General features: G+C 42.3%; 1 protein-coding gene across 1 annotated transcript in view; it reads left to right on the forward strand.

The window, feature by feature from the left end:
* The first annotated feature begins 204 nt into the window (after positions 1-204).
* Positions 205-20093, forward strand: part of LOC126248343 (F-box/LRR-repeat protein 5-like) — a 139276-nt gene continuing 119387 nt past the window's right edge. Inside the window, exon 1 of the mRNA XM_049949252.1 lies at positions 205-442. Within this exon, the coding sequence (XP_049805209.1) occupies positions 405-442 (38 nt within the window). The 5' untranslated portion in view covers positions 205-404. The remainder of the gene's footprint in view (positions 443-20093) is intronic.

Consider the following 20093-nt stretch of genomic DNA (forward strand, 5'->3'; position numbering starts at 1 on the left):
CGAATGACAGACCAGAACAATACAAATATAGTGGAATTTATTCATTTATTGACGCTCTACCCGAGAAATATTATGGCAAATGACGGAGTGGGAAAAATGCAGATCTGCAGTGACAGACGAATAATAATGGAAGTCCCTTGGATCCCCTTCGTTGCGCTCCGAGTTACTTGCTAGTTATCTATGGCAGAGCAGAGAATAAATTAAAGCAGCCAACTACGGAAAATTAAGGTGTCTGTTTATCAAAGTTATGCTTGTGTACGGCTGTAGATACAACAGCCGAGGAAGGTGACGTGTTATCCGTCGCTTTAAAGAAATTGTTCGGTTTGAGAAAGAAACCTCATAATTGTTTGTGATTGAAATTCGAATCAATAAATAAGTGTTGTTTATTGTTGCCGGACTAAGTAATGGAGAAAGAAGCAAACGAACGGCATACGTCTGATATGTAAGTGATTGTTTCAGTTCCGGACAGCATTGTTTTTCATTAAAGTGCTTCCTGTCATTTACTCTATGCTTCATGATAGTTGCGGTAGATTAGTCAGTACACAACTTCTTTACAAAAAATTAATGGATTTCAATTGCCAATTATGGTTTCGTTCCCGTGATATCGTGTATCAGCTAACATACCGAAACAAAATGCAGTTTGCGAAATTTCTCCGTGTAGATTGTTACAGATTGTAGATTGTTACAAATTTCCGTGAACTTCATATGGGACAACTTTGTCGCGAAATTTTAGAACTTCAGTCAGTTTCACGCTTGCACGATACATATTGTCATTTTGAGAGCTTGCTAACTCTTTTTAATCAAATCTGGATGCACTGCTGTCAATATTTAACTTAACCTATATCAGCTCACAAACAGGTTTCAGGTTTCGTTTGGTGTTGCAGAATTTCTCATTCTTGCAGTTCGTGTAAGCAAAAAGGAGGTGGTGTTACATTATGGGGGTGCTTTCTGTGGTTAAGATATGATCCTCTTATTGGGGTTAAGAAAACACTAAATGTGAAAGAATATAAACACATTTTAGAGCATTGTGTACAGTCGAGAAGCAGTTCAGAGACTATGATTTTATCAACATTACAACGCAAGCTGTCATAAAGCAGCATCTCAGAGGTGAAGGTTTGTGCACAATAACATTCCTCAAATGGACTGGCTTGCCCAGAGTCCCGACCTAAGTCCAGTTGGAACATCTTCGGGATCATTTAGAATGTCTACTTCCCTCCAGACCTCAGCATCCGACATTACTACCTTTTCTGGTTCCAACTTGTGATGCCATTCCTTCACATACATACAGATACCTTGTTGAAAGTGTCGCCAACATATTTCAAGCCATCATAAATATGAAGGGTGGACACACACACCATATTAATGTCCACTAACAGATGTCTGGATACTTTTGAACTTTTGGTCAGATAGTGTATCACAGAAGCCTGTCCCCGGAGCTATTCACACTTTATTAATAGACACTGAAGATAATCCCTTACACCTTAAGATGTCTACATTTTGTGAAGAATTGTTCATTTCATATGTCGTGCAGTTCTCTCACACATAACCTTTGTTAATTTACCTCAAGTATCTACCTGCATCCCTCACCCTCCTTTCCCATACCGCTGCCTCGAATGCTATATTTTCTTTGAGCTTTCTTGGCTGAATTAAACTTCCAACCCCCCCCCCCCCTTTTACTGCATGACTTATTATGGCCGTTTGTTTCTGACTTGGCACAATCCTCCCATTTGAACATCTTGTGTATCTCCCTTGACTTGAATAGCCCAAAGTCTGCTATGCATCATTGTTTTGATGTACATACAGTCTGTTCTGATTTCTATTAAATTTTACAGTTACTTCACTATTATTTTTCAATTAAAATTCTGGTGACATTCACAGTAAACCTTATTTAAGATAGCCTACAAATAACTTCCAACTGATAGAACTGATTTACATATTAATATTGTGGCTACTGCACTAGTGAAATAATTATATTGATTTTTTTAAATTCAGTGCTGCTGTGGATATATGGTAATAATATTTTATACCCTCTTAAAAAAGAGAGAGAGAGAGAGAGAGAGAGAGGTGGAAAAGTAACAATTAGGAGTGCAAGGGAAAATGTCTATTGGCTTTTCTTGGGTAAAAATGTTTGTAATCCATCAGAATAAAGAACTACTATGTTGTGGTAGCACAACTTTTTATTTATTTGCTATGGTTTTAAAAGTTATATTGTATTGAATGATCGTACTTTCTCTCTGCTGGTAAGAATATCTGGCTCTTGAGCTGTCAGTTCATAAAAAGAAGGATAAGCCACTTGATATATGGATCATTCCATGCCAAGGGGTCTAACTTGGAAGAAAGTTCCTGCAACCGTCGCAGATTTTGCTGAAATTTTGTGTGAACATTAACACATGTTCCCGATGAACATTAATAAAGTTTTATTTTTGTCAATTTAATACATGCATAGATATAGTAATATTTGTTTGACTCCATAGCACAGCTATCAACAGTGCACCTTTGAGTTTTCAGCAACTTCGAGACGTAGTGTCTCCGGAAGTATTTTCCTGGAAGGAACAAAACTACGTGATCTTGTACAACATCATGTACTCTTTTAAACAAAAGAATAAAAATACATTTCCCAAGAGACTTGCATATAGATAATTTGAAAGCAAGTTGGCCACAAAAGTAAATGCTTGGGGAAAAAAATGTGAAGTTTAGCTTTTTATATCTCCAGAAGTAATTTTGGGATACAGTTGGAACTTGTACATAGTAACTTACCAATACAAGGTCTTGAGATATAAAATTTCATTTTCCTACTGCTTTGTAGCAGATCGCAAATTGAGGACAAAGTTGACAATTTTTCTAAAAGTGCCAAAAATGGCCCATATTCCATGGTACTTAAATTAAATGTGACATCTTTTATTATGTTCTACAGTTGCTTACTAGTCCCTGTGGAAGATAATATCAAAAGTCCCGATGACTTGGAAAAGAGTCAGAAAAACTGTAAATAAGGGTGTTTTTTTAAAGCATTCACTTCTACAAAATTCCTTTTATAAAAAGTGAAATGAAATAAGGAATCCATACAAAGAATAGTTCTCTCATTTTGTGGCTCTAATAATTTGAGGTAATCACATCTGAAATGCATAATTTTTTGGGTCCTGTGTTATCAAATTTTCTTTCCTAACAATCCCATTAGTGACATCATCTGGCCAGCCATATAGTTTTCCTCATGACATACTTCAGCAAATTAATGAAATTTAAGAAATACAAGTAGTTGGAAGCTTTGCATCAAGGTAGTCAGGTAGATGCAGTATTTCTTGATTTCCAAAAAGTATTTGACTCAGTAGCACACTTATCCTTATTATCAGAAGTACAATCATATGGGGGATCAAGTGAAAATTGTGACTGCGTTGAGGACTTTTTGGTAGGGAGGACGCAGCATGTTGTTGTGGATAACATCAGATGTAGAACCGACTTCAGGTGTGCCCCAGGGAAGTGTGTTGGGAACCTTACTGTTCATGTTATACGTTAATGACCTGGCAGACAATATTCATAGTAACCTCGTAGCTTTTGCAGATGATGCAGTTATCTTAATGAAGTAGTGTCTGAAAGAATCTGCATAAATATTTAGTCAGATCTTGGTTAAATTTCAAATTGGTGCAAACATTGGCAATTGCTTTAAATGTTCAAAAATGTAAACTATGCACTTCGCAAAATGGATAAAAAGCATAGTATCCTGTGACTATAATATCAATGAGTCGCTGTTGGAATCGGCCAGCTCATACAAATACCTGGGTGTAACACTCTGAAATGTAATGATCACATAGGATCAGTCGGGGTAAAGCAAGAGGTAGACTTTAGTTTATTGGTAGACTACTGGGGAAATGCAATCAGTGTACAAAGGAGATAGCATGCAAATCACTCATGTGGCCACTTCTAGACTATTCCTCAAATATGTGGGACCTCTACCAAATAGGACTAACAGGGCATATTGAACATACACAGGGAAGGGCAGCACCAGTGGTCACAAGTTTGTTTGATCTGTGAGAAGGTCTCAGTGAGATGTTGAAAGAACTGTACTGGCAGACTCTTGAAGATATAAGTAAAGTATCCTGAGAAAGTCTACTAACAAAGTTTCAAGAACTGGCTTTAAATGATGACTGTAGGAATGTACTACAACCCTTCATGTATCACTAACATAGGGATTGTGAAGATAAGATTAGAATAATTACAGCACACACTGGGGCATTGAATAGTCATTCTTGCCGCATTCCATATGTGAATGGAATGGGAAAAAACCCTAATAACTGGTATAATCCACCATGGACCATACCAACACATTTATACAATTTTTCATGTGTACACTAATGTTCCACATGAACTGCAAACTATACTAACTTCAAGAATGCTATACCTTAAGCCAGAATTAAAAGGCTAATTGTCCATAACATGAATCCATTCCAAAAAAAAGTTAGGAAGACTGTTGTGAACTTCACCAAAATTTACACAGTTTGGCAGTGGTGTAAAGCCTGCAGGTTATTTAGATGATGTGTGCTGCAGCTGTTAAGCAACTATTGTGTTGCCATGATATCCACTGCCTTGGTGATGCACAGTTAAATTATGAAGTGTATAATCAGTTTGATTCTGTTGGTATAGCAGAACAGACTGAAATGTGTCACAATGAGTCATGACAAAATACATGTCTTTCTGGAGTTTTTCAGGTTGTTCAGACTTTACCTCACTTCCTAGTCACCAAGACTTTTGATACAAGATTACCCAGGGAATACTAAACAGTTGTAGAACATAATAAAAGTTGCAGTGGAATGTGGCCAATTTTTAGTGCAACTCCACCTTGTCATTGTTTTTTAGGGCCTTATATGTTGCATTGCAAAACCAAATACTGTTGTAACATGGTCTTTCTAATGAACACAGTGAAAAAAGATTTCCAAAAACCCTTTTTTGTAAATATGGCAACAAATAGCCATTTTTTGGTGGTATTTAGAAGAATCGTCAACTTAGCCCTCAGTTTGCGAACTACTGGAAAGCAGTAGGAGAATGAAATTTGTAAGGGTAAGTTATTACCAGCAAGGTTTCAGGTGTATCCCGCAATTACTTCCAGAGATATACAAAGTTAAATTTCACATTTTTAGTGTTCTTTTTTACAACAGAATTAATAATAATAATATATCTAAAAACAAAGATGATCTAATCTAATCTAATCTAATCTTACCGAACGAAAGCGCTGGCAGGTCGATAGACACACAAACACACACACAAAATTCAAGCTTTCGCAACAAACTGTTGCCTCATCAGGAAAGAGGGAAGGAGAGGGAAAGACGAGAGGATGTGGGTTTTAAGGGAGAGGGTAAGGAGTCATTCCAATCCCGGGAGCGGAAAGACTTACCTTAGGGGGAAAAAAGGACGGGTATACACTCGCGCGCGCGCGCACACACACACACACACACACATACACAGACATAAGCAGACATATTTAAAGACCAAATAATAATAATAATAATAATAATAATAATAATACATGACAATGTAGCAAAAATAATACATCAACAGCTTGCCTTACAACATAAACTTATAAAACAACACGTTCCCACATACAAGTATGCACCACAAAATGTACTGGAGAATGATGAATACAAATTATACTGGAACAGAACCATTATAACAGATATAACAACACCACATAACAAACCTGACATCATACTCACCAATAAAAAGAAGAAATTAACACAACTAATCAAAATATCCATACCCAATACAACAAATATACAAAAGAAAACAGGAGAAAAAATTGAAAAATACATCCAACTGGCTGAGGAAGTCAAGGACATGTGGCATCAGGATAAAGTTGACATTATACCAATTATACTTTCAACTACAGGAGTCATACCACGCAGTATCCACCAGTACATCAATGCAATACAGCTACATCCAAACTTATATATACAACTACAGAAATCTGTAATTATTGATACATGTTCAATTACCCGAAAGTTCCTAAACGCAATATAACATATACCGTACAGTTAAAAGGAAGTCATGCTTGATCAAGGTCCGCGTCACTTTCCATTTTTGACCAGACATAACGTCTGAGAAAAGAAAGAAATAATAATAATAATATTTCAATTAAGAGAGTGCAAAAAATGTACAAAATGATGTAGTTTTGTTTCTTTCAAGCAAATATTGCCAGAGATATTATATGTCAAATTTGGTGAAAGCTCATGGATGCACTTTTGATAGGTGTGTTATGGAATCAAACAAATGAGTACATCTCTGGAAATAATGAATTAATGATCATAATCATGAAACTTTATCGATATTCATTGGGAACATGTGTGATTGCTCATACAAAATTTCATCAAAATCGATGATGTTCATGTGGGAACCTCTAGACCACTTGGCATGGTATGGCCCATATGCATCAACATTTACTCCAAACACATGAAAGATTGAAAGTGTGAAGTCCAGACCATGTAATGAGAAGGTGGCACACAAATTACACTGCTTAATGCATAGCACCCTTAATTTTTTCCCACATAATGTTTTATGAGCAATATTGGCACTGTGACATATGATTTAGCAACACACCTTGCATTATTACTGACGAGGAGAACACAAAAAGTGCCATAACCTGATTTCCCAGAAATTTCAGTCAGTGGAAGACGAGTCACAATAAGCAAACACATGTCTCGGCTTATCTGTAGATACTCGACCGTTTCTGCGAAAATGACAATCAAAGTTTTTGAGATACTTTATGTGCCTTGTAGTGGGTAAATCATTCAGCCAAAATGGTGGCACAGTGGCTAGTGTCCCAGCTCCACACTTCTGTACCTTGTGTTTGAAATCTGATTATTACTATTTTGTTTTTCATTTATCTATCCATGTCCCTGGAAGATTATTACACAAATTTTTTTCTGATGTATATTGAAATAATACTATCCTTGTTCATCTACTAACTGTACATCTGGTATAAAAAGTAATAATAAATGAATGAGAAAATTATTTGAAATGGTTTTCGGTGAAATTCCTGTTGTGCATCTTAATTCATAATCGATTGCAAGCACCAGTGTTCAGTAAAGTGATTTGTTATGTGTGGTTCGCCACAAAATTATTGCCAATGCATGAAATCTTCAGCAATGTTAACGACATTTCTTTCTCGAGTAAGATACGTACGAAGAAATGTCTCTGTAGTAAACCTGCCCTCAGATTATGTGCAGAGTGTTCAGAATTTCTGTGTTTCGAATATTTCTATGAACGGTATCATCCAAGGGAATGCACCAAATCTTCCTGAAGAATAAACATAAGAATAAAATATAAAAATTGATATAAGACTGAAATATAACTATGAGAATCTAAAACTATTGCAACCTATGAAAGGTTCGAATCCTGCCTCGGGCATGGATGTGTGTGATGTCCTTAGGTTAGTTAGGTTTAATTAGTTCTAAGTTCTAGGCGACTGATGACCTCAGAAGTTAAGTCGCATAGTGCTCAGAGCCATTTGAACCATAACCTATGAAAGTACCACATGTGCGTGTATTATACAGTAAGTGTGTGACTCTTATTTTGAAACCCAGTTGTAATTTTGCAATTAATATAACACCCTTGCATTCCCGAACTTGATAAGAAACACTGGTGTAAGTTACCTTCTATGGACAAGCATAGATAAATGAAATAAATAAATAAAATAAAAACAATTGGGTTTTGAACATAGGCCCAAAAGTGAGAGGTCATGGCACTAAATACTGTGCCACCATTTCAGCTGACATTGGCATGCACTGAAAGGCATGTAAATTACACTGAAAACTTCAACCATCATTTTCTCAGAAACAGTTGAGTATCTACGGGTAAACTGAGACGTGTTTATTTATTATGAATCCTCTTCCGCTGAGCAAAGCTTTTGGAAAATTGGGTTGTGACACTTGCCGCGTTCTCCTTGTGAGAGATTTTGTGGGGAAATGCTTGCATCATGTTCACAACTCTGGTGACTTTCTCAATAAACTGAACTCATTATGAATCAGTGAATCAGACTTATTAGTAAATCTCCGTGTTGTCTCACTCTTCACTAAGATCCCTCTCATAGGTTCATTGCTAGTAATCAGCAGTAAGTTCAAAGCTGATATGTGCTATTTTGTCATGCCCTTTCCTCAACCTACCTTTTATTCAGCAGTGGATATTTTGAGCAAATAGACTGTGTTAGTGTGGATAGTCCTCTCCTCCCTCTAGTGCCAAACTTTTTATATGGAAGACTTTAAGGAGAGGGCACTTGATTTGGGAAAACTTAAACCAAAAGTGAAGAAGGAATGTCTCAATTTTTTCAGCAGTTGAATTCAATCCATGATAATATCACATTTAGTATGAAACTGGAGAAGAGCAGCCGCTTGCTGTTTCTCGACATCTTGGTCAGATGGAAAGCAGATTGGTTACTGGGGGCATTCTGTTTACCATAAGCCAATTTGTAAGGCACTGTATTTCCAGGCATCTAGCTTTCACCACCCTTTTCAAACTATGGGCGTCTTTCGAATATTGGTGCACCGTGCATGTGGTATCTGATAGATACAGCCTTGCAAAGGAGCTGGAACATCTACACTAGGTGTTCTAAGATAATGAATATTCTCCACATCAGCACAGCTTTAAGGAGGAAGAAACATGACCACTCACAAGGTCAAGAATTTCCTGTGCTGCAGTCTCTCATTTCTCACTATCTTTCCTTCTCATTCTCTCATTCTCATGGTGGCGTACTTTGATGTTGACTTGGTTACTGCATTTTGCCTTCCATTTTTGGAATATTCTTTCATTCACTACATTTTAGCTGAGGTAATTTGTGATCCCATTCCGGGTTTGAGCTTTTCTGAAGTGTGGACCGACTAGGGAAGTACACCTTATACAGCACATACTGCATGCAGTGTTGCATATCATCTGTGCACAGTACCTGCATAGCCTGTTATGTGCACTTCAAAGCCAGTGCAGTAGCCAATAGTTGTGGGGTCAGTATGTAGCCTTTTGGTTGAATCTCCTGAAAACACATGGATCACACTGCTGATGCCTGAGGTGCTTGCTCCCCACACATGCCAAGAAGTAGATGCCTGTCATCATGAGGTGCCAGAACTCCAGGCAATGGCCCTTGTGCAAGATGGTCTTTGATGCGGCTGGGTGATGCTCATGGGGAGAGCCCATGGTTGGAATAGGTGGCAACGGTGTGGATGACAGGAATTGAAACCTCAGCCCAGACAGTTACAACCCTACTGCTTTCCCTGTCCTGGCTACAACATGGAAAGGAGGAAAAGTCAAACATCTAGGAGTGAAAAATGTATTCAATAGAGCACAGTAGCACTTGAACGGATGGGGAAATTTCTACTGCGACAAAACCATTATTTTTTGTGGAACATATTGATGATAAATGTAGAGAAGTTGGGTTAGTTGGAAAAATGTGCAATGGATTGCTATTGATCAAAGTCTCTTCTGCTGGACAATCTACAGCTCTTCAGGCATGTGAACATCTGGGTGGGTGACACATGAGTGAACCATCACCCTGCACAAGGCTTTGAATTTGATTCAATGAATTCCAATCTTGAGAGGCAAGACATACATTTTGTCCAATGTGTCCATAAAGGTCCTGAGGATAATGGAATAGGTACAAGTGCCTGAATACCTTTGAAGGGAATGTCCTCCTGGAAGAAGTTAATAATTGTGTACATATGTGACATTGAAACCTAATGTCCCACCACCCATGAGGTGCTTCCAGTGCTTGTGATTTGGTCATATTTCACTTCACTGCATGTCTGACCCAAAATGTGTAACTGTAGGTGATCACTCCATGAAAGTAGTCCTTGTGAACAACCACCTTTGTTAGTTCTGTGGAACACTGTCCTTCCCCCAGGGGGCTTACATCTCTTTTGAGAGTATTTGTGTGACCACCACAGGGCCCCCAGCCCTTGCAACACAACTTCCATTTCTGTGCTGCAAATTTATCCTACTGTTCTTTTTTCCCATCTGCCTTTCCATTGAGTGGTCTTCTTGGTGCCGATCATGCTTCAGTTTGGTTTATTATTTTGGACACTCATTTTTTTCTCCCTTCTGGCACTTTTGACAACTTTCCGTCCTTCACGATATGGTCCACATTGTTGGGTTTGACCTACCATTCCAAAATTTTAGACATGCAGATCGTGCAGGGAAGATCATCCAGTGCAGTGTACATTCTGTCTTTGCACCCCTTGATTCCTAGCAAAAGTACTACACCAAAAGGCCATTCCTTTTTTGTGGGGGGGGGGGGGGGGTCATAAAATACCGGCATGGTGGCAGCCCCCGGACCACTCAGGGCTCACACTACTATTGCTTCTTGAGGTGAAAATTACCCACTTATGTCAAGAAGTATGTGCCCATCATGGCTGGGGCATGGGTCCTTCAGTCAATGGGTAACCAGCCAAGTTACCATTGCTGTGGCTGGGTGGTGCCCGGACGGTGAGCCTCACTCGGAGTTGGTGGCACTAAGGCGGATGATTCGCAAATGAAGCAGATCAAACTTTCATGTGCTGCAGTCTCTTGAGAAAGAAAGAACGAAAGAACTACTTGGATAGAAACAATTACTACGATGTGGAGAAATATAACCCACAACATGTCCTTCCATGGCTATGTCATGGGAAGAATGTAGGGCTAAAAGGGAAGGGGAGGAATACTCCCCACACAACTAGTTTGCTCTAGGACCAACAGAGATTCCTTTTTGACCACAAAACCATTATTCTTTGTTGAATTTGTTGAGGACAGGTTATGGAAAGAAGCAGTCGTTTCAAAAATCAAAAGTGGTTCAGTTCTGATTACAACAGTGATGTTCTTATAGATATCATCCTCCCATAACAACCTTAATAGGATACAAGGTATCATTTTCCACCACAACCTCCTTTTACAGACTGATGAGCTATATGCCAATTTGGGGTGACAGGGTGTGCATTTCGATCATCATGTCCAGTGGGAACCTAAAGACAGCAGTGTTGATACTGGCACCTTAACCTTGGCCTTTGAAGGCAACTCATTGTGTGAAAAGACCAAGCTGATGGTGTATTGATCCAGTGTGAAATCCCATGTTCCCCATTCCATGCAGTGCTTCAAATGCATGAGATTTCGGCACCTGTCTTCATGTTGTAATGCTAGCGCCGTCTGTAGGGACTGAGGATGTCAGTTGCACATGAATGCTCCTTGTGCCACTGTCTTCCCATTTGTGTATCAACTGTGGGAGCACTATTCATCCTGTTCACTGCACTGTCTTCAAAAGAAAAAAGTGCCACCCTCCGTGTATGCAAGCAATTTTTTTCATATACTATTGCTCCTTCACCGTGGGAGATGCTGAACGCCAAATGCAGGATGCCGTACAAAAGGAACACACTCTGGCTTTCACTTGTGGCTTCCAGTATTGAGCCACCAAGATGTGTCACGCACTCCCGACGCCTTCATATTGTCTATCCATAAATCAAACTCTACCTCGACAACCAATTGTCCATTGTGGTGGAGTCTTATCACTTTTTGGGACTTTTTTACTGGTCTTTGAAGCTCAGTTTATGTGGTTTCCTCATCTTCACCATCTTAAGGGAATGTGTTGGTCACACCTTAATATTCTTAGTAGCACCAGTAACATTGTCTTGGGTGCAGACAGCTCTACACTCTTGCAGTTTTGCAAAGCTGTGATCCTGTCACATGTTGATTATGGCATTCTGGTATATGGCTTGGCATTGCCATCAGCATTGCGGATGCTAGAATCAATACAGTGTTGTGGGGCCTGAACTGCTCTGTGAACAGCCTACTCACAGAGCTGGGGCCCACCAATATAGATCAGGCACCAACTACTGCTGCTCAACTATGTGATATACAGGGTGTACATAAAATCTGGAAACACTTTCCATTATTTATTGCACAAGAACTAAACATTTTACAGATGTCATACATATTGCATTTTGAAGAGGTTTTTTTTACAAACATTCGATATGTGAACCATGAGTGACCCAGCAGATGTCAATATGGCAATCGAATTCCGTCACAGCATGTCATCGTAGACTGTGGCAATCGCTTCCCGTATTCTCTCCCAGAGCTCTGCTACATCACATGGTACAGGCAGTACATACACCAGAGCTTGAATGTGTCCCCACAGAAAGAAGTAACACAGTGAGATTTGGTGATCGGGGAGGCCATTTCATGAAACAGCTGTCCCCTTCTGTAGCACGGCTGATCCATTGTTGCGGTAGCTTCCGTGTTCAGGTACCCATGATCTTCACGATGAAACTGGGGTGGAGCCCCATCCTGCTGAAAGATGAATGGAGAGTCCAGTTGCATTTGAGGCATCAGCCATTGCTGCAACATGTCCACGTAGGAATATCTAGTGACAGTGCTCTTGGTGAAGAAGAATGGCCCATATAGTTTTCGACATGACATGGCACAAAAAACATCGCACTCAAATTCAATGCATTAGTGTGGATGCTTGGTACCCCAGATTTGCCAGTTATGCCTGTTCACTTCCCCAGTAGTGTGAAAAGTGGCTTCATCACTAAAAATTAAGCGATCAACAATGCCATCCCCATCCTCATTCAGTTGTTCCACCTGTGAACAAAACTCAAAATGCTTGTCTTTTTCGTCAGCATTGAGCTTCTGCACTAGCTCCAACTTGAATGGTTTCATAGACAGCTTCTGTCACAGGACTTTCCACACTTTCATTGGAGCCATTTCGAGTTCACAGGATACACAACACACTGATTTCTTTGGACTCCTTATGAATATCCCTCGTATGCGCTCCACATTCACTTCACTCACACTGGGACATTTGCTAATCATTGCCAGACACATCATAACGAATTTGTTGTGCCAGTGGTAAATGTCCTTCCGTTGGTGGCTTCTTACCGTACTTGGTTCTAAACATCCGTTGAACAACTGCAGCACACTTGTTTTTGTAGAACTCTAGCACACAAAAAGCTTGCTCCGCACCTGAACTCACCAAGTTTGCAACTGCGCGATAAATAATTGAAAGTGTTTCCGGACTTTATGTATACCCGGTACATTCGTACTATTGTGTCCTTTCTCCCTGTAGGGAGACCCGCATACTGGAACAGACGCCCAGGACTGGAGTCACAATCGTAGTTGACATACAATGTCTCTGCTCTTAACTCCAAATTGCCACACTGTCGCCTCTTTCCAGGGAGCAATTACGTATGCCTGCATGGTGTGTACGCCATCCTCAGATCTGTCTCAACCTATCCTTTGGACTGAAAGACTCTGTGGACTCCATGGTTTTTAACCATCTGTTCCTGGCCATCCTTGATACATTTCCATGTTCGGAAGTGGTATACACTGATTGCTCTAGGGATGGTGGATGAACTGGTTTTGCCTGCACCCATGCAAGGTTTAGTGAACAACACTCGCTGTTGAATGGGTGCAGTGTATTTACCGCAGAATTTGTGGTGATCGCCCTCAGTCATGTTTGTTATGGCACCAGCCCCCTTGGGTTCAGCATTCATTTGCTGAGTACAGGCTTCGCTTCCTGAGCCACCAGTCCTCTGTCACTCTAAGCTCTGGTCATACTTCAGCGAGCACTGTGCGGTGCACCGGTGGAATGTTGTGTGTTTCGGAGAACAGGGATCTTGGCTTCACCACCTGGACTGCAACGAAGGTACACACCTCTATAAAAAAATGCCTCAACCTCAAGGTGTGCTATGTGCTGAGGAGGTGAATGGCTGTAGAGGTAAAACGGTCTTTAGCAGGCAACCTCTAGGGCCCCTGCCGCCACCGCCCCCCCCCCCCCCCCCCCCCCCCATGGCTTAGGCACGCAGGGCTCTGCCTGGGTTGACTGTTGTTTCCCTAGCGTTTTGTGGGATCCCTATGGAACTGTCTCATGAAACTACTACTACTGACGGGAGGGGTGTACCGTCGGGCAGCACCTACACCCACTCCTCAAAGAACTTGGTTGGTCAGTCTCCAAATTATAGTAACTGGGCATTAGTGTGCCGTAACACTTTCATTGTTTGTTCCTAACCCCATGCGATGTTACAAGTGTCACAGATTTGGCCATACCACTATGGGGTGTAACGGGAAGGCTATGTGTGGAAATTGTGGAGGCTCCGCTGACGAGTCAGGCACTTCTTGTACACTTCCTCCGAAATGTGTAAACTGCTCCAAGGATTCTGTGGGGTTTACAACGAGGAAAGGAAAATTCAGGAGTTGAAAGTAAAGAGATGCATACCCTATTGTGAAACTAAAAAAGCTTTCAAAGCTACGCAACAACTGTTTTTTGCTACTTATTTAGCATCAGTCCTTAAGCTCTATGTACTGACTTGACAGAAAATCCTAAGAAATTTTGGTCTTATGTCAGAGCGGTAGGTGGATCAAAACAAAATGTCCAGACACTCTGTGACCAAAATGGTACTGAAACAGAGGATGACAGACAAAAGGCCGAAATACTAAATGTCTTTTTCCAAAGCTGTTTCACAGAGGAAGACTGCACTGCTATCCTTCTCTAGATTGTCGCACAGATGACAAAATGGTAGATATCGAAATAAATGACAGAGGGATAGAGAAACAATTAAAATCGCTCAAAAGAGGAAAAACCGCTGGACCTGATGGGATACCAGTTCGATTTTACACAGAGTACGCAAAGGAACTTGCCCCCCTTCTTGCAGCGGTGTACCATAGGTCTCTAAAAGGGCGTAGTGTTCCAAAAGATTGTAAAAGGGCACAGGTCATCCCCGTTTTCAAGAAGGGACGTCGAACAGATGTGCAGAACTATAGACCTATATCTCTAACGTCTATCTGTTGTAGAATTGTGGAACATGTATTATGTTCGAGCATAATGACTTTTCTGGAGACTGGAAATGTAGGAATCAGCATGGGTTTCAAAAAAGACGGTCGTGGGAAACCCAGCTCGCGCTATTCGTCCACGAGACTCAGAGGGCCATAGACACGGATTCCCAGGTAGATGCCGTGTTTCCTGACTTCCGCAAGGCGTTCGATACAGTTCCCCACAGTCGTTTAATGAACAGAGTAAGAGCATATGGACTATCAGACCAATTGTGTGATTGGATTGAAGAGTTCCTAGATAACAGAACGCAGCATGTCATTCTCAATGGAGAGAAGTATTCCGAAGTAAGAGTGATTTCAGGTGTGCCGCAGGGGAGTGTCGTAGGACTGTTGCTATTCACACTATACATAATTGACCTTGTGGATACCATCGGAAGTTCACTGAGGCTTTTTGCGGATGATGCTGTGGTATATCGTGAGGTTGTAACAGTGGAAAATTGTACTGAAATGCAGGAGGATCTGCAGCGAATTGACGCATGGTGCAGGGAATGGCAATTGAATTTTAATGTAGACAAGTGTAATGTGCTGCGAATACATAGAAAGAAAGTAGCATGTCAGCAACAGGAAGCAGTTAATTCCATAAATTATCTGGGAGTAGGCATTAGGGGTGATTTAAAATGGAATGATCATATAAAGTTGATCGTCAGTAAAGCAGATGCCAGACTGAGGATCATTGGAAGAATCCTAAGGAAATGCAATCCAAAAACAAAGTAAGTAGGTTACAGTACACTTGTTTGCCCACTGCTTGAATACTGCTCACCAGTGTGGGATCCGTACCAGATAGGGTTGATAGAAGAGATAGAGAAGATCCAACGGAGAGCAGTGCGCTTCGTTACAGGATCATTTAGTAGTCGCAAAAGCGATACGGAGATGATAGATAAACTCCAGTGGAAGACTCTGCAGGAGAGACGCTCAGTAGCTCGGTACGGGCTTTTGTTGAAGTTTCGAGAACATACCTTCATCGAGGAGTCAAGCAGTATATTGCTCCCTCCTACGTATATCTCGCGAAGAGACCATGAGAATAAAATCAGAGAGATTAGAGCCCACACAGAGGCATACCGACAATTCTTCTTTCCACGAACAATACGAGACGTGAATAGAAGGGAGAACCGATAGAGGTACTCAAGGTAGCCTCCACCACACATCGTCAGGTGGCTCGCGGAGTATGGATGTAGATGTAGATGTAGACACCAATTGCTAAGCGTGATACCTCCACACAAACTCAGACCACAGATTCAAGTACGAGCTCATGTACTTGTTGATGTACCTGTGGGGGAAATGCTCCATTTGCAACTGATGTCGTTCAGAAGCTGTCAGCAATAGACTTACCACCTAAGCCACATATCACTTCCCAACATCAGAAGCCAACTAAGCTAAGCTATTCCCGCAATCCAGGCAACCACCTCCTCCTGTCAGTAAAGAAAACTGCCCTTCGAAAAGTGGTTCTAAGTCCAAGAAAGCAGTAGTTAAACCTTCGGCTTGGTGAGCTCTCTCCCTTTCTGATGGGGACTATGCTGTTGAATATAGGGACTGCCATTCGGAGGAACCAGAGAGCAAGGAACTAGCTAACGTTCCCCCTGACCTCCCCGGTAGATCACCACCTCCGAGGAAGAAAGAAAAGAACAACCATCGCTAACCAATGGCTTCTACAGGGACTTCTGTGTTGCAGTGGAATGTAAATGGATGTTGTTCACATTTGGAAGCAATGCAGCTACTGGTATAGGATAAACCTTTCTGCATCTGCTTACAAGAAACACATCTTAAAGTCACAGATACACCTGCATTATGGGGCTACCATCTATACGGGAAGGACAATACTACTGGAGACAGGGCTAAAGGTGGAGTAGCTATTTTCCGTGATGACAAATGCCACTCCTCTCCTGTCCCTCTTACCACGACCATGCAAGCAATTGCTGTGAAAGTTCTCGCACCCTTTAATATCACAGTGTGTTCTTTGTACCAGCCCCCCAAAGATGCTTTGGATGCAGACACGCTGGCAGACCTCTTCCAGGCGCTCCCACACCCACTCCTCCTTGTGGGGGACTTCAATGCCCACAATGTGCTGTGGGGCTCAGCTATTACCTGCTCCAGGGGTCGGATGATCGAGTGACTCGTCCATTCTGAGAATATCTGCCTTCTGAATGCAGGTCAGATAACTCACTTTTCCACAGCTACAGCTATTGACCTTTGTTTTTGTCACCCAGCTATTGCAGACTCAGTTCAGTGGGAAGTGCCTCCAGATTTACAGTCTAGTGACCACTTTCCATTGTGGATCCATCTGCCGACTAGGATGGTGGCCAACAGGAGACCATGCAGGTGGATGATACAGAGGGCAAATTGGTTACAGTACAGTTGACAGGCTGTTTTGGAACAAAAGGATTGTGCATAGGAGGCAGTGGCCCATATCACTCGTGAGATCCAAAGGGCTGCCGCAGAGTCCAGCCCCAGGTCTAGTAACCACCTCAGGTGATTGGCAATCAGGGCCAGACGGACAGCTCTGCGGAACTTCAACCACTGTCCAACCACAGTCAGTCTTGATGCCTTCAGGTCTGTGAGAGCATATGCAAGGCGAGTGATCAAAGAACAGAAGAGGGCTTCCTGGAGGGAATTCACAACTTCCATTAACTGGTCCACTTCCTCTGCACAAGTTTGGGAATCAATATGACGGATTTCAGGCAGGGGTAGTACACATCCCCTTACGGCCTTGTCAAATAATGTGTTCTTTGTGGACATGCCGGAAGACATGGCTCACGTTTTAGCTGAACACTTCTTTACTGTTACTACGTCATCCAGACGAGCTCCTGCTGTTCAGGTATTCTGTTGGACTGCAGAGATGAGGAAGCTCAATTTCTTGTCATTTAATGAGGAAGTCTACAACCTTCCATTCTCGGTGTGGGAACTGGAATCCGCTTTGTCTGCAGCCAGAGACACTGCTCCAGGACCTGATGAGATCCATTATGCCATGCTTCGTCATCGAAGTGAAAGGGCAGCTCTCTTGTTTCAATCATATCTGGTTTGATGGACAGTACCCGGTAACAGTAACAGTTATCGGAGTGTCGCCCTTACCAGTTGTATGGGTAAGACTCTTGAACGTATGGTCAACTGCAGCCTCGTCTGGCTGCTTGAATCCCGAGGTTACCTGAGCCATTCCCTGTGCAGTTTCAGGCACTACCATTCCACCCTTGACAAATTAATTCTACTGGAGACGGCGATACAAGAGTCCTTCTTACACCGAAAGTGTTTGGTTTGTGTGTTTTTTGACCTTGAAAAAGCACATGACACTACATAGAGGTACAACATCCTTCACCAACTTCATGAATGGGACCTACTTTGACGCCTGCCACTTTTGATCCAATCCTTTCTCAGGGACTGGTGTTTTCTTTACCGCATTGGCGATGCCATGTCTGATTGCTATGTTCAGGAGAGTGGTGTGCCTCCACAGTCAGGAGCCCTATCAAATGCTCTATGTTTGTGGATGACGAGGCAGCTACAGCTGACCATTAGGAGGCTGTAAATATGGGCCCAGACAACTGGTTTTCGGTTCTCTCCTGAGGAGACTATGTGCGTCAATTTTAACCTTGCTCGTTGGAGTTTTAACCAACCAGTGCTTACAATGGGGGACCATATTTTACAGTTTTGGAGACACTGTGCACCTTTTTAGGTTTATTATTTGACTCAAAATTAACTTGGCTCCCACACCTGAAAGACCTACGAACAGAGGGCTTCCGGTTGTTGAATATTTTGAAATGCCTTGGCGGAAAAACATGGGGAGCTGACAGGTCTTGCCTCCTTCAGTTTTATAGGACATTTATTCAATCACGCTTAGACTATGGCAGCCCGTCCTTCTTACCTCCAGATGTTATATGCTGTCCTCCATGAAGGCATTCTGATATCGACTGGAGCCTTTCAGACCAGCCCAGTTCAGAGTCTGTGTGCAGAGGCTGGTGAACCACCACCATGGATTCGGTGACGTATCCTTTTGGCTCGACAGGTGCTGAAAATCTCTGTGTCACCTCAGTCATTGGCATTTAGTTCAGTGATCCAACCCACCTTTGAACAACTGTTCAGGAATTGGCCCCCCTGCAGGTCCGGGGGTTAGAATAGGCCCGAAGTATTCCTTCCTGTTGTAAGAGCCGATTAAAAGGAGTCCACACGTTTCGGCCTTTATGAGATAGTCCTCTGTAGGGTTTGACCTCCATTCTTCAAAATTTTCCAGAAGAGTGAGCCAGTTGGGGAAGGGCACCTTACATGGTGCATTGTGTCCATCGTGCATTGAGATTTTTAGCCCACGTTCTCGTCGTCGCATTCTCTGTCTCTTGGGTGAGGGCACCTTCCTGGGTGTGTTTTCCACCAAGCACTATGCGGTGTCGCTTTACGTGTCGACGATGACCCTGGACTTCTTTGCACCTGATATCCAGCATGGTAGCCAGTGCGTTGTGGTGGGGCCGCCATGTACCCTGTTGGTTGTAGCCCCCTGACCACACAGGGATTGCTCTGCTGATGCCTGCACCGTTAACTCCTCACATATGACAAGGGGTAGATGCCCATCCCCCTGGGGCATTGGGACTCCCGGCAGTGGCCATCCTGCCAGGTGGCCTTTGCTGCGGCTGGGTGGAGCCTGTGGGGAGGGCTCCTGGTGGGAATGGGTGGCATCAGGGGGGATGACACACGATGAAGCATACGTAATCCATCATCCCTTGCTGGTGGTGAAACATCAGCAGTCTCTAAGCATTCACGAGCTCAGTTCAATGCACAGAAGTATGGCCGCAAATCATTCCCCTCCCTTGCCACACCATGAGAGGAACGTCAGGCTAAGGATGGCAGCAGATCATATTCACCCCAGTACCTTGTATGTTCGAGAGCTGATGGGAATCTTTCATGACAACAAAGCCTCCGCTTTTTGTTGAGCATTTAGAGGACAAGTTTGGGGAGGTGGAGGGCTTGTCCAAAATAAGATCTGGATCAGTCTTGATCAAAACAACATCCTCTGCCCAGTTATGGGTGTTACTTGGTTGTGACAAGCTGAGGGATGTTTCTGTAACCATCACGCCCCATAAGAGCTTAAATATGGTCCAAGGTATCATATTTCACAGGGACCTCCTTTTGCAGTCTCGCGATGAGCTGCGCGCCAATTTAGACGGCGAGGTGTATATTTCGTCTGGTGTGTCCACCATGGTCTGAGGGATAATCAGGTTGCCACTGGTGCCTTCATCTTGGCCTTTGAATGTGATAATTGCCCCAGAAGGTACAAGGTGATGGTCTACTGCTGT

This window comes from Schistocerca nitens, chromosome 3 (assembly GCF_023898315.1).
Source record: "Schistocerca nitens isolate TAMUIC-IGC-003100 chromosome 3, iqSchNite1.1, whole genome shotgun sequence".
NCBI lineage: Eukaryota > Metazoa > Arthropoda > Insecta > Orthoptera > Acrididae > Schistocerca > Schistocerca nitens.